Genomic DNA, 15,092 nt, shown 5'->3' with positions numbered 1-15,092 from the left:
AGTATGAAACATCACTTGGTGGCACAGTGTGTGACTGCACTATGGGGCCTCACTGGCAGAGTTTTAACAGCTAGATTTTCAAAAGAAGGCAAATGTAGGGTACAACTGCACCCAATCTGTCCTCCGGTTCTTGGGGATGTATTTTCACAAGAAGTTGTGTTATTCTGTGTGCACCCTGCAGCCAGGCAACGCCTGGGGAACCGCTTTCAAGAGCCTCACCAGCTTTTCTTCAAAGAGAAGCTTCTAATTTATTTTTCTTCAACACTTTTTTTTCTCCTCACTATGGTGCATGCATTAACGGCACAAGCCGAGCCGAATGGCGGAGAATTGTGCAAAGCACTTTGCACATCAGAGGCATTGTATCTGCCCATATTAGATTTGATTCGATTAAATGTATTGTCATCATACAGCACAAGTACAGTATAATGAAAAGAAGTTTGACATCCAACCAGAGTGCAAATGTAACTATGCAAATGTTAAATATAAATGGAATAGTGGTATACGCCCACGTTCTCATTCCTTTGAGAGTGTGAGAGAGTGTATTCTGCTACCAGCTACACACTCAGACACCCACATACAAGGGGCACCTACATAGGCTCCCATACAAAGGACTGAGACCGGCCCCTTGCTGAATGTTGGAGCTAACCATTAGTCCCCCTCCTCATGGTATCTAACACAAGGGTTTTCAAACAATTACGCACGGCCTATAAATCACACCCCTCCACCTCTGGGCTGGTAATAACCTGCCACTGTCTTCTTGCATCTCTCCACCACCTTGCTCTCCTCCTTACTTTGTATAAATGTATGTTTAATCACATGGTGGGTGTCAGCATAACATTGGTTTCTCTGCGTTAGGCTGACATTACGGTAGCTCAAGGTCAGGCTCAGCGGTGGTCTCTTTGTCACGGCTAGACGTACTGAACCCAAATGCAGAACACAGACAAGGTCTTGGTATAACACAAAAGACGGGGTGAGTTTATTTATAACGATGGTCGAGTGTTCAGGCAGGTGCCGGTCATCGACGAAGGTGGTACTCATACAGTCCAGGGCTTATGTGGCGCAGGGTAGTCAGACAAGCGGGGGGTCGTAGACGGGATCAGGTTCTCAGACAGTCCAGGGAGTAAGCGAGGAGCAGAGTAGTCAGGCAGGCGGAGGTCGTACACAGAATCCAGGGGCACGAGAACAGGAAGCGGAGCCAGGTAGAGGACTGAGGCAAAGTAGGGCAAGACAGGGTTAAACATGGATACAAGCGCTATAAACTAAGACTGACTGGAAAACACAAAGTTATGATCTGGCAGCATGATGACATCTGCGCCAGGTCTATGTAGGCAGCGTAATCAGCAAGCAGATGCCGATCAGCTGCTCCTATGGCTCTCCACACCTCGTGCCTGTAATTAGCAGAGGGAGAGAGAGATGGCATGATGTCGGTTCAACATCACACAGCCTCTGCCTCTTAGCTCGGAGTCACCGGCGTCTTCTTTCACTCAAAGCCACACTTTGTTCCCTGTCATCTCCAACAATCGTCCTATGAGATATCAAATGACGTCTCGTGTTTGGTTTGGTCTTCTATGGTTCAAGCCGTCCCAAATAAACATTTCTGGGCTTAGAAGCTTCAGTAGTAATTATGAGCCAAAGTTCCTTTCTTCCTGTTCGCAAAGTCTGACGGGTAAAAGACAGCTGTGTGGTACAGTAGACGGGTTCTCTGAACATTCTCATGACTGTGTGGTACAGTAGACAGGTTCTCTGAACATTCTCATGACTGTGTGGTACAGTAGACGGGTTCTCTGAACATTCTCATGACTGTGTGGTACAGTAGACGGGTTCTCTGAACATTCTCATGACTGTGTGGTACAGTAGACAGGTTCTCTGAACATTCTCATGACTGTGTGGTACAGTAGGCAGGTTCTCTGAACATTCTCATGACTGTGTGGTACAGTAGGCAGGTTCTCTGAATATTCTCATGACTGTGTGGTACAGTAGACAGGTTCTCTGAACATTCTCATGACTGTGTGGTACAGTAGACGGGTTCTCTGAACATTCTCATGACTGTGTGGTACAGTAGGCAGGTTCTCTGAACATTCTGATGACTGTGTGGTACAGTAGACGGGTTCTCTGAACATTCCCATGACTGTGTGGTACAGTAGGCAGGTTCTCTGAACATTCTCATGACTACATGTCCTTGTTTGAGAATAAGTGATTTTTATTATTTCTAATGCTGATGTAGGCTCTGATTTGGAGTGGTAAAAAAAATGGCAGCAATAGAAGCTTTTGACACATTTGGGAAGTGGGAAGCGTGTCGTCTCTGACCTAACTTTACGCGCGCTTGAACTACAAAGTTGGAAAAACATGGATACTCACGCTAAGCTTTTTTGGCAATTTTGTCATACAATGTGTCTTACATGAACTACAAAGAAAGTTTACAAAGACATATCGATGGCTGAAATGCAAATCCTCCTAACTGCAAAATGTCTGATTTTCTGATTTCACTTTGGATGATGAGAAACCTCCTATCTGCACCTATTCAGTCTGAGATATTTTCCAAAAGCCAAAAGCAGTGTATTGTATTGGGTATCCTTAAATAAAATTTGCATTCTGCAAGAAAACAACAAGTTTTTTTAGTTTTCTCAAAAAAGTTAAATGTTCAGATAGGAGGTTTTGCGTTTCAACCATCAATCTGGCTAATGTTACAAATGTACTCTTAAAACAGCTAATGACAACATCAACGTTTATACAATGTGGGCGGTTGTATAAATGTTGAAATTACGTCAAATGGTGCCGAGGCTTGAACTGTGGGTTGAGTTTGCAACTAGGTTGATCTTCTGATTGCCAAGTTCTAATGGACTGCCAGCAGTAATTCAAGCTGATACTTATGGACTACTTTAAGCTTTGTCCTTATTCTCTTACACAATCACAGCCAGAAGTACTGTATGTTACAAGCTCATGAACTGATGTTAATTAATCCATAGCTACACTATTATCACGACATCCAAGAAGGGGGATACCCCCTTGAACGGCCCTTCTAAGGTTTCTCTCCTCCATGTCGCCTGTGGTGCTTTTTCAAGATTCAAGATTCAAGAGGTTTATTTGTCACATACATACCAGGGCATACAGTAAAATGCAGGTGGTCATGCCCGCATCGATTGTGCAATGTGAGTTTTTCCTTACCTTCGCTGGGGTATGTCTGGGAGTATTACATTTATTTATTTTACATTTATTTTGGATTTCATGGTGGGTTTTTTGTTCTTGATTTATTGTGATGTTTCTTCTTGACTTGTTTAAAGAAGACTTCTCCAAAAAAACTTGTGATTTTGGGATTTACAAATCAATTTGATTTGATTGTATTATTTTAATATACCCAACGTTTAGATCAGGTGTGCCCACACTTTTTCAGCTTGGGAGCTACTTTTAAAATGACCAAGTCAAAATGATCTACCTACATTAAAAATGCTAAACATATATGTATTTATTTATATACATACTGAGTATAGTATACTCACTATATACAGGCCCAGATTAAGAATTCAGAGGGGGCAGCCACCAACCAAGGCTACATACCAGGCAAACTACAGTAATCAAAATTACAGTAATCCCACTTGCTACTGATGCGTTTTTAACACGTCAACAAACAGCTATCCATCGAGAGAGAGAAAGTATAGTTGAGGACTTTTTTTTAAAGTATTGTAAATTAATTATATTCCCTGTCTGCCAAAGTTATTGACAGGGTACCACACAATATATTATACTTTATTGTTCAGTTATTCTGTCAGTTTCATGATGACTTTGTTTGAAAAGGTTAAATGCAGGAAAACACAACCAGACATTTTTCATTTTGATAACTTTAATATTTCAATTTGGAAGGCGAACAAAGAAAGAAAAGTTCTGCAACAGTGTAGATTGTGACTTGCTGTTGTGACTTTTGGGTATTGCTGGTCTATAAGCAATACATAATATTTGAATGAACAAACACCAGGTGCTGTACAAGTGTACAGTACACAGATTTGACCATCTAAACTTTAGATGGTCAAATCCTCAACCAGTTAACGTGTTAAAGAGAATCTAGAACGCAGTTAACCCATTGGCCAAGTACAGTATGAAAGGGACTCCGGTGTTGAAGTGTTTATTAAGCATCTCACGGCTGCAGTCATACAAGTCATCTGCAGCTGCTTTAAGTGTTTTGGTCTTTGTTTGCTTATTCCACGGTGACCCAAACACATTCTGGTCAGATAACAAGTGGAGCACAGGATTCTGGGGGAAGGGTTTTATATATTGAAATTCTTTATTTGGAATTACCCCTTGAGATGAACCATCTCGTTTTCAAGGGGGTCCACAGCTTACAAAATACATAAATTATTATGTATTAAACATAACAAAACAAAACAAACAAACAAAAACCAAACACAAAACAAGATAAAATGAATAATAAACAGGTTGAAACAACATCAAACAAGAGGAACATAAGACAAACAAACAACAAAACACAGAGCACATATTCAAGTGATTGCTTCAAAGATCTGTTATACTATTATTGGTGGAAACATGAACAAGTAATCTCAAGGTGAGAGGACAGCGCAGTTTTAAACAGTTGTGAGGATGTTATAGCTCAAATATGAACTGGAAGATTATTCCAGTCAGATGGACCTTTGAACATGAATGATTTTTTGCCAACTGAGGTAGTTACATTTGTTGGAACTTTAAAAAAAAAATAGCTGTGCACAGTGTCTCAGTTGATGTCTAGAGGTGAAAGGGTCCATATACTGTTTGAGATATTGCGGATAATTGAAGTGAATACATTTAAAAATGAACTGTAACCAGTGCTGCTGTCGTCTTACTGTGTTATACGAGTCACACAGTTCCACTCCCCTCACTCCATGATGTCAGATGAGGTTAAGCGACTGACAGTCACAGACAGTTAGAACTCATTTTCCATGGACACCGCTGTGTGTGTGTTTTGACCACTGTTTGAATGTGTGTGTTGGACGGACCCATGTTTAGTTGCCTTTTGTTTATGTGTGTTTTGACCATTTGCCTTTGTTTATGTATATTTTGACTGTGTGTGTGCGTGCATGTGTATGAGTGTGCTTTGAAGTGAAAATGAAGGGGAAATCGGAAATGTGACAGAATGTACCACACTGAAATGTTCCGTGACAAGGGATGCACTTTAAATTCCTAATGTTACAGCTCATGCCCACAAATTATTACTTGTTATTATTACTTATTAAGTTGTCCAAAGTAAGATATTACATGTGTATTCCATTTTAGAGCGGATTGTCCCTTTAATGTGTGTAATCTAACCCTAACTAACCATACTGTCATGCACTTGTCCTAATAAACTAACCTACACTGTAGCACTCAACACTTTGATGAACATTGTTACTCAGCTGATAGAGTTGTGCTCTTCCTGATGGCTTGTCGTACAGAACTTGTAAGTCGCTTTGGATAAAAGCGTCAGCTAAATGACTAAATGTAAATGTAAATGTATTGATAACATAACATGTTAGAGCATTGATACTCTAGTATCTACAGTAGCTCTGGGGAAGTACTGTTCATGTTTAAAAATATTGATCCATGGCCAAACTCACAGGAATAAGAAATTAATTCTGTTTTCGGTGGATTTTCCATTTCAGAAGTCTAGTGACTGACGGTCTTCAGATCTCTGAGGCTGATGAGTGGGTTTCTGATGGGCTAGACAGCTGGATTCGCTGGCAGAGAAGAAGAACATTCTCATTTTGAGTATTTTGATCTTTCGGCTACAGCTCGTAAAAAGGTAGTTTTCCAGAAGTCTTGAGTCATTGCTTGCCAGTAAGCAGAAGCTGATCTTAAATATCTTGTGAGGAAAATAGTGACGTTATGATGTGGTTGGAGTTCTGCTGATTTGCGGCTTACTATACATTAGAAGTTGTATTACGTGTTTGTGTTCATAGGTTAAAGTTTCACCCAATGTTTCCATTCTTCCAGATTCAGTTTTGCCTCACATATCCTCTCACATATCCTCACATATATTATCCTCATAACCACACACGGTCTAACCTGACTTGTTAAGGAGCTTGCGATTCTCTAGAAATCCCCAAAATGTCACGCTATTCAGAAAATGGTTGAAATGGAGATATTGGCAATTTTGAGTGCTTTGAGATGGTATCTATATGTCTCCTTATTTGCAAAACATAATAAGACTTGTAAATACGTTAATTACTTTTAGATTGTACAGCTGTTTTTCCCCGGCTCTATTCAAAGAACTACAATGTCGAGGGGAGGGGCTGAGTTAAGTTTCGGGGGGGGGGGGGGGGGGGTATCGATGAAAGGAGAGGAGACGCACCAAAATCCATTCGGCCCAGTACTTTGTTGGCGGTGTGAAAATATGCAGAGAAACATATCTTTGGAACTGTTTGTGTTAAATTGTATCTGAATCGGGAGATGATCTTCTCTCCGTCACAATTGAAATTGTATTTCTCCGTCACACAACAGCTGGCTGGCAGTCACAATCATTGAATAATCTACTCCAGTACGCGCTCCGAAAGTCTGTAAACATGCGCATAACGGAGGCTCTATAGCAGAGGTTCCCAACCATCGGGTCGCGGACCGGTACCTGGCCGTGGATCATTTGGTACCGACGGGGCCGCAAAGAAAGAATAAAGTTGTTTAAAAGGACATTTATTTTATTTTCATTGGTCTTCCGGGTATTTTACTTCGAAAAATTGCCACTTCCTGCCTGTGCCTCACTCTTTAAAAAAAATAAGTCTCCTGTCTAATGCTCCCCTTCGCGTAATTTACCTGTGAACTCTGTAGCACACCATTACAGTAGGCCATATTAATATGCACATGTATGAGTCTATTCACATTAAGCACATTAGGCAGAATGCACTTTAAACACTTTAACATTACACCATATTTTTTACTTTGCCCAAGATTTTTACCTCATTTAAGTTGTGTATAATATATTTTTATAGTGTTTGGTCTTTTACTTTTTTACTCTCATGGTATGATTTATCTGAGCTATTGTTTATACGAGTCAGATTTGTTTTGTTATAACATGAATCTATTCACATTAAGCAGAAGCCACCAGTGTTTAAATTAACTCACTTTAAACATTCACTTTAAACACTACACCATATTTTTTACTTTACACTACATTTTTACCTAATTTTTGCATTTTGTACAGGTGTGTATAATATATTTTTTATAGTATTTGTTTTGACCTCTATTTTGTACTTATATTTTAATAAAATCTTGAATCTTGATTACTATCTTGACTAGCTCTCTCTCATTGGCAGAATACTCTCATCAGAATAACCAAAGCCAGAATGGCTGCCCTCAGACTCGGATGTGTTAAGTATTTAGTTACAGTATAATAGCACTGATTTCTGGGTAGAGTAGTCTATTATGCATAAGATAATGGCTCAGTTCTTTTCAGGCCCTCTGGCTCTCAAATAGGAATTGTGTTAGTGTCATGGTTCATAAGACATAGATTGAAAAGTATCCGCCTTCAAAGAAAATTTGAAGCTTGCTTAACATGACCATAATGTCTGTGCCTGGTCACATATATTATCCTCATATCCTCACATATATTATCCACATATCCTCATATCCTCACATATATTATCCTCATATCCTCACATATATTATCCACATATCCTCACATATATTATCCACATATCCTCACATATATTATCCACAAATCCTCATATCCTCACATATATTATCCTCACATCCTCACATATATTATTCACATATCCTCATATCCTCACATATATTATCCTTATATCCTCACATATCCTCATATCCTCACATATATTATCCTCATATCCTCACATATATTATCCTCACATATCCTCATTATCCTCACATATCCTCATATCCTCATATCCTCTCATATCCTCATTATCCTCACATATATTATCCTCCTCATATCCTCTCATATCCTCATTATCCTCACATATCCTCATTATCCTCACATATCCTCATATCCTCACATATCCTCTCATATCCTCATTATCCTCACATATCCTCTCATATCCTCATTATACTCACATATCCTCTCATATCCTCTCATATCCTCATTATCCTCACATATCCTCTCATATCCTCATTATCCTCACATATCCTCATTATCCTCACATATCCTCATTATCCTCACATATCCTCATTATCCTCACATATCCTCATTATCCTCACATATCCTCATTATCCTCACATATCCTCTCATATCCTCATTATCCTCACATATCCTCATTATCCTCACATATCCTCATTATCCTCACATATCCTCATTATCCTCACATATCCTCTCATATCCTCATTATCCTCACATATCCTCATTATCCTCACATATCCTCATTATCCTCACATATCCTCACATATCCTCATTATCCTCACATATCCTCACATATCCTCTCATATCCTCTCATATCCTCATTATCCTCACATATCCTCTCATATCCTCTCATATCCTCATTATCCTAGAGCGGTCCTCTGGTAATCTGAAGGTTCCCGGTTCAATTCCGGCAGCTCCTGTCGAAGTGTCCTTCAGCAAGACACTTAATCTCTAACTACCCCAAACAAGCTGGTTGGCACTTTGCACCGCTGCCTTCATGGTTGGTATGTGTGTGAACGAACACTACCACACTACAAAGGGTTAACCCTTTCACAACCACACTACAAAGGGTTAACCCTTCCACTACCACACTACAAAGGGTTAACCCATTTCACTACCACACTACAAAGGGTTAACCCTTCCACTACCACACTACAAAGAGTTAACCCATTTCACTACCACACTACAGAGGGTTAACCTTTCACTACCACCGTCTGTAGTGTTGTAGTGAAAGGTTAACCGTCTGTAGTGTGGTAGTGAAAGGGTTAATGGAATTAAGTTACATTACTGGACTTAACAACCAGAGGAAGGGTCAGAGAGGTTTTAGTATGATACTGTATCACCATAGCAACGTCCTGGCTCCCTGCCGCTTGGTGAATTTTGGCAATAATCCACTTCAACAACAAGTCAGATAATTGGAGTCAAAGGTTTTCATCACTGCGGTCAAAAATGACTGCCAGCAGCAATAGATAGTACTGTATTTATCTACTATCATCACATATTTAAGTGAATGCCCTCTGAAATTAAGCCAAATGACATCCGTATTTCAGGACATCCTGAATATGCATGAATGGTTTGTTCATGAGGGAATTATGAATCTGTTGACTCTCATAATTGTATTATGCTTGTCACCGTTGGCTCTTTTTCCTGAGAGATGGTTCGCAAAAAGTAAATTTCCCTATCTTATCTCAACCATCTCATCCAATCATTTGTGATGGTTAATTCAAGGAAATTATTGTATGAACAATTGCATCAATGCTAGTGGTTCACAAAAAGGTGTATGACATGTACAGGTTGCATACAGTACAAGCTAATTAAATAAATGGGAGAGTCTTTATCATGCAGCCATGGCAGCAATAGTTTATTAAAGTTTATTTTGCTTTGTGCATCATATCATTTGTCGTAACAGGTTTAGCACGTGAACATTTGTACATCATATAAAGGTTTGTAGTGTACTATAGTTTATGCATCTTAGCCAGCCAAGAGCAAAGTGAAAGGCAGACATGTTTCAGTTAAAACTGAGATAAAATGGCTTTTCTTACATGAACTAAGCATGTTTAAACAGTCAGCTTTTCTTGCATGAACTAAGCATGTTTAAACAGTCAGCTTTTCTTACATGAACTAAGCATGTTTAAACAGTCAGCTTTTCTTACATGAACTAAGCATGTTTAATCAGTAAGCTTTTCTTACATGAACTAAGCATGTTTAAACAGTCAGCTTTTCTTACATGAACTAAGCATGTTTAAACAGTCAGCTTTTCTTACATGAACTAAGCATGTTTAAACAGTCAGCTTTTCTTACATGAACTAAGCATGTTTAAACAGTCAGCTTTTCTTACATGAACTAAGCATGTTTAATCAGTCATGAGGGTGATTTGGTATTGCCACTTCCAGGTTTTCCTCTGCCTATTCAACTCTCTTAGTCACTACCTCAAGTGCTTTTTTCTGACCATTCTAACGGAAACGTAAACCCCAAAAGGGTCATGGAAAATGGTTAGCATCTCTTTTTCTCGACCAGGCCTCTGAATACGGTCCAGTCGTGTATTTTTCATTGGTTTTCCACAGACATGTGCACTGATGAATGATCACGTGTGATCCTGAGTCTTCAAACCCTTCATTCTTTCACAAAACACACCTCACTAAGAACTGGGAGAAACCCTGGTGACTCATCCTCACACCATCAGGATACAGTATTGTTACTCTGTGGGATACAGTATTGTTACTCTGTGGGATACAGTACTGTTACTCTGTGGGATACAGTACTGTTACTCTGTAGGATACAGTACTGTTACTCTGTAGGATACAGTATTGTTACTCTGTAGGATACAGTACTGTTACTCTGTAGGATACAGTATTGTTACTCTGTAGGATACAGTATTGTTACTCTGTAGGATACAGTACTGTTACTCTGTAGGATACAGTATTGTTACTCTGTAGGATACAGTACTGTTACTCTGTAGGATACAGTATTGTTACTCTGTAGGATACAGTACTGTTACTCTGTAGGATACAGTATTGTTACTCTGTAGGATACAGTACTGTTACTCTGTAGGATACAGTACTGTTACTCTGTAGGATACAGTATTGTTACTCTGTAGGATACAGTACTGTTACTCTGTAGGATACAGTATTGTTACTCTGTAGGATACAGTACTGTTACTCTGTAGGATACAGTACTGTTACTCTGTAGGATACAGTATTGTTACTCTGTAGGATACAGTACTGTTACTCTGTAGGATACCTGCTGTAGTCATTCGTCACAGAGGTTTCTTTTGTTCTAGCATCTTTGACACAAAGGTGAAAAAGGTCTCTTACTGATCTACATTCCTTCCATGTTAGAAGGTTTTAACGAGACTAGTCAGTGGAACAAGTGGCCATTTAAAGAAACACGAGTTCTTAAAATGTGGTCACTCACTTTCAAAATTCTTTCCATGTTAGAGAAAAGTGTTTTAACCAAGGAGCCTGTAGGAAATGGAAACTGAAGGTTAATAGTTTCTTAGATTGATGTTTTTCCTATTTGTGCAAATATAAAAAAAAATATATAGCAATGAAATACAAGAGGAAGCTTTAGATAAGAAAATGCATGAGTTTGGTGTTGGACATTTCTCAGACATCAGCACACAATGTAAAAAGGGTTGTTTAATTGTAAACACAGCCGTGAGTGTGTTTTGAAGCCACTACAAAATGTAATTAAGAGCTCACTCCCAATTAAACACACAGAATTATGATTAATGGCCACGCAAAAAAACGTGCCATGCACAAGCGTGCCAATTATGCATGAAATAATGTGGGTTGTCATTATTTTCTTAAATTGCTATCCACATTCTTACACAAGGAAATTACACATCACATGTGCCTGTTATTCTTATTACCTCAGTGTTTTCAGTCAACAAAGTGGCATATAAACAGCTCTTAGAGATCCCCCTCCAGATGTATTTAAAACCTTAAAATGTTCTATATTGAATAACAATTTGTATAAATGTTTTTACAACTGAACATCTCTACACCTTTAACCCTCAGTGAGATGCTAGGATCTATGAATATACAAATTGGCTACAAGCACCCGTTGATATTTACCAGCAATTCCAAGTCGGCAGCTTATATTCTTTCAAGACATGTCAATACCTACTCGGCTTTCCATGTCTGCTTAAGCTAAAGGTGTCAAGTTACCAGATAGTGGACCATGATAGGTTCAACCTATTAGTGACATCACACGTGCAACTCAGATTTCAGGGAAGTACAGAGAAGCGTCTCCCTCTCCAGGGAAGAATGTGAAAAAAGATGCTCTGGTGACAAGTTCTGCACAAATGCCAATCTGTACAGTCAAAGTCATGCCTCCAAGAGGAGATAACGATAACAAAATGAGTGGAGGAGATCTTTAACACATGCAGAGTTGAAAAGTTACATAACATATTTAGCCAAACTATGCTCATGGATGTGTTAAAGTGACAACATCCTTTATATTTTACAGAATATAAACAACATTTCCTCAGATGTATCAATGTAGAGCACTGAGATACAAATAGAAGCTGTGATAAAAAAAAAGTGTCACTTTTCTTGGGCATTAGAAATAACAAAATATCTCGTCACTTGGTTAGAGATGAAACGTGTAAATTTTCATAGCGATGATATATTTTACACCATTGTCACGATCCAACATATAGCACGGTATTGATGAGACACGCGCCTGGAGGTCGGTGATGAACGGTGGAGGTGTCTTTTGTTTGGTCTTTTGGACTCTACTCTACACCGGACATCCTAAGCACTTGTACTGTGGCTTGTAGACCACGCTGGAGTAGGAGCGCACGCAGGAGAACGCCGTGGGGGAGATGTTCCTCGTGTCGATGTAGTTGTTCTCCAGCCGCAGCGCCACCAGGTGGGAGTCCTCCTCGTTCTGCGGGTCGCAGATGGAGTCGATCGGGACGCTCCTGGAATAGAATAGAATAGAATACTTAGTACTTTATTGATGCCGAGGGAAATTCAGCACCACAGATCGCTCACAATGAACATTCAGTTAAGTCAAACATCTCAAATAAGAATAGCAATAAGAATAACAATAAAAATACACAGTCAGGGATATACATTCTAAAATATGTATATACATTCTAAAATATAGATATACATTCTAAAATATATGGTCCAGAAATATACAGTAATATATACAGTAAAATGTAAATGTACAGGAAGATATGCAGGGATTTACTCTGTGCTCAGTGAGGCACAGTGAGGCATTGTACAGTCTGATGGCTGTTGGTACGAAGGACTTCCTGTGACGTTCAGTCATTCTACACACATTCAGAATTGTTTTGTCTTGTGACACAAAACTGATTTCAAATAGACTGTTTGAAATGTAATGATTTGGTTTATTATAAAAAAGTATGCAAATATCTAGATCTAAAGCAGGTTACCTTATTTACAGTCTGGAATGATTATGCATATTATATTGTGTGTGTGATGACGGAATAAAACTACTAGTACTACTACTATTTCACAAGACATTTAAAGTGGTTGTACAACATCCCTCATGTGAGTTGCAATCACTTTAAACATGTTGGATATTAAGCAAAAATGAACTTTTATGGAAATTAGCTACACTATTAGCCATAGAGTAGCGTGATCTAACTAAAATACACTGTCTTTTGGACTACAGATTGAAGTAATGAAGGGCATTGTTATATATTACAGATATCAAAATTTCACAGTTACATTTGGGACACAAAATGCTGCATGTAAAAACGGCTCATATGTTTAGTCGTAGAGGAGTCCAACCAACTGTATATATACAGGTGCATCTCAATACATTTGAATTATTTTATTTAATTTATTTCAGTAATTCAATTCAAAAAGTGAAAATCATATATTATATAGATTACACGCAGAGTGAAATATTTCAAGCCTTTATTTCTTTACATTCTGATGGCTTACAGCTAATGAAAACCCCAAATTCAGTATCTGAAAGAATTTTAATATTACATAAGACCAATACAAATATATATATATATATATATATATATATATATATATATATATATATATATATATATATATATATATATATATATATATATATATATATATATATATATATATATATATATATATAATATATATATATATTACAGAAATGTTGGCCTACTGAAAAGTATATGCACTCAATACTTGGTCTGGGCTCCGTTTGCATGAATCAATGTGACCTGGCATGGAGGCAACCAAGTTCAAGTTCAAGTTCTTTAATAGTTGTCATACAGAAGTACAGAATACTTTCATACAAAATGCTTCTTACTGTTACGCTCCAGAGACTGTGCTAGACAAGATAGTATCAAATAACATAATAACATAATATAGCATGAATTTATAAGAAGAAAATTAGGTCACAGTGTTCGGTATAGACATATGTACAATGTTCTGAGTTACCATATAATATACAATACGCAATACTATGCAGTGTACTAATGTACAGTACTATCTAGTGCAAAGCAGAAATGGGATGAGGTACAATTTTAGGTACAATTTACAGTAAGGTGTACAAGTTGTAGTGCAATCCTTCATCCATAAATATAAAGTGTGGGGAGTGGGTGCTACAGTGTGTTTGTTTAAAGTGGGTGTGTGCTATAAAGTGTGTGGAGTGGGTGCTACAGTGTGTTTGTTTAAAGTGGGTGTGTGCGTGTGGATGTGTGTGCTATGTGCGTTTGGTGGTTGTTGTTGTGTAGTGTTCATTCATTGTTCGTTTAGCAGCCTGATGGCCTGGGGATAGAAGCTACTTCTGAGTCTTTCTGTGCTCGCCTTGAGACTCCTGTATCGCTTGCCTGACCGCAGCAGTTCGAAGAGGCAGTTGTTTGGGTGACTGGAGTCTTTAATGATTCTCTTAGCCTTGCCCTTGCAACGCTTGTAGTAAATGTTCTGGAGGGTGGGGAGCCCCCCTCCAATTGTGCGTTCGGCTGAACGTGTCACTCTTTGTAGTCTGCTTTGGTCTTTTGCAGTGCTATTCCCAAACCAGGAGGTGATGTTGCCGGTCAAGATGCTCTCTATTGTACATGAGTAGAAGTTCTTAAGGATCTTCTGGCTGACTTGGAACTTCCTTAGGCGCCTGAGGAAGTAGAGGCGTTGTCGTGCCTTCTTCACCACACTGTTAATGTGTGTGGTCCATGTCAAGTCCTCGGATATGTAGGCTCCGAGGTACTTGAAGCTGTTGACTCTCTCAACCGGTGCCCCGTCGATGCTGAGGGGGCTGTAGTCCTTGACCCCCGACCTCCTGAAGTCCACAATCATCTCCTTTGTTTTGCTGACGTTCAGGGAGAGGCTGTTTTCCTGGCACCATCCCGCCAGGACCTTGACCTCTTCCAGGTAGGCCCTCTCGTCGTTGGCAGAGATCAGGCCCACCACCACTGTGTCGTCAGCAAATTTGACGATTGTATTGCTACTCCGCTGAGCCACACAGTCGTGTGTGTACAGGGAGTAGAGGAGGGGACTCAGAACACAGCCCTGGGGGGCCCCTATGTTGAGGG

At 39.1% G+C, this 15,092-nt stretch overlaps 2 protein-coding genes across 4 annotated transcripts in view; one reads left to right on the top strand and one right to left on the bottom strand.

The window, feature by feature from the left end:
• The window catches only part of cenpp (centromere protein P), a 245,573-nt gene that overhangs the window by 167,427 nt on the left and 63,054 nt on the right, over nucleotides 1-15,092 (top strand). The window lies entirely within an intron of this gene.
• Nucleotides 11,212-15,092, bottom strand: part of ecm2 (extracellular matrix protein 2, female organ and adipocyte specific) — a 54,445-nt gene continuing 50,564 nt past the window's right edge. For all 3 annotated transcript variants that reach the window (XM_084316487.1, XM_084316488.1, XM_084316489.1), the window contains one exon: nucleotides 11,212-12,515. In XM_084316487.1, the coding sequence (XP_084172613.1) occupies nucleotides 12,332-12,515 (184 nt within the window). In that variant the 3' untranslated portion in view covers nucleotides 11,212-12,331. The remainder of the gene's footprint in view (nucleotides 12,516-15,092) is intronic.

Source organism: Notolepis coatsorum (assembly GCF_963971535.1).
Source record: "Notolepis coatsorum genome assembly, chromosome: 6".
NCBI classification, from domain to species: Eukaryota; Metazoa; Chordata; class Actinopteri; order Aulopiformes; family Paralepididae; genus Notolepis; species Notolepis coatsorum.
The sequence above is the reverse complement of the archived record's forward strand: the minus strand, read 5'-3'. Positions and strand labels throughout refer to the sequence as shown.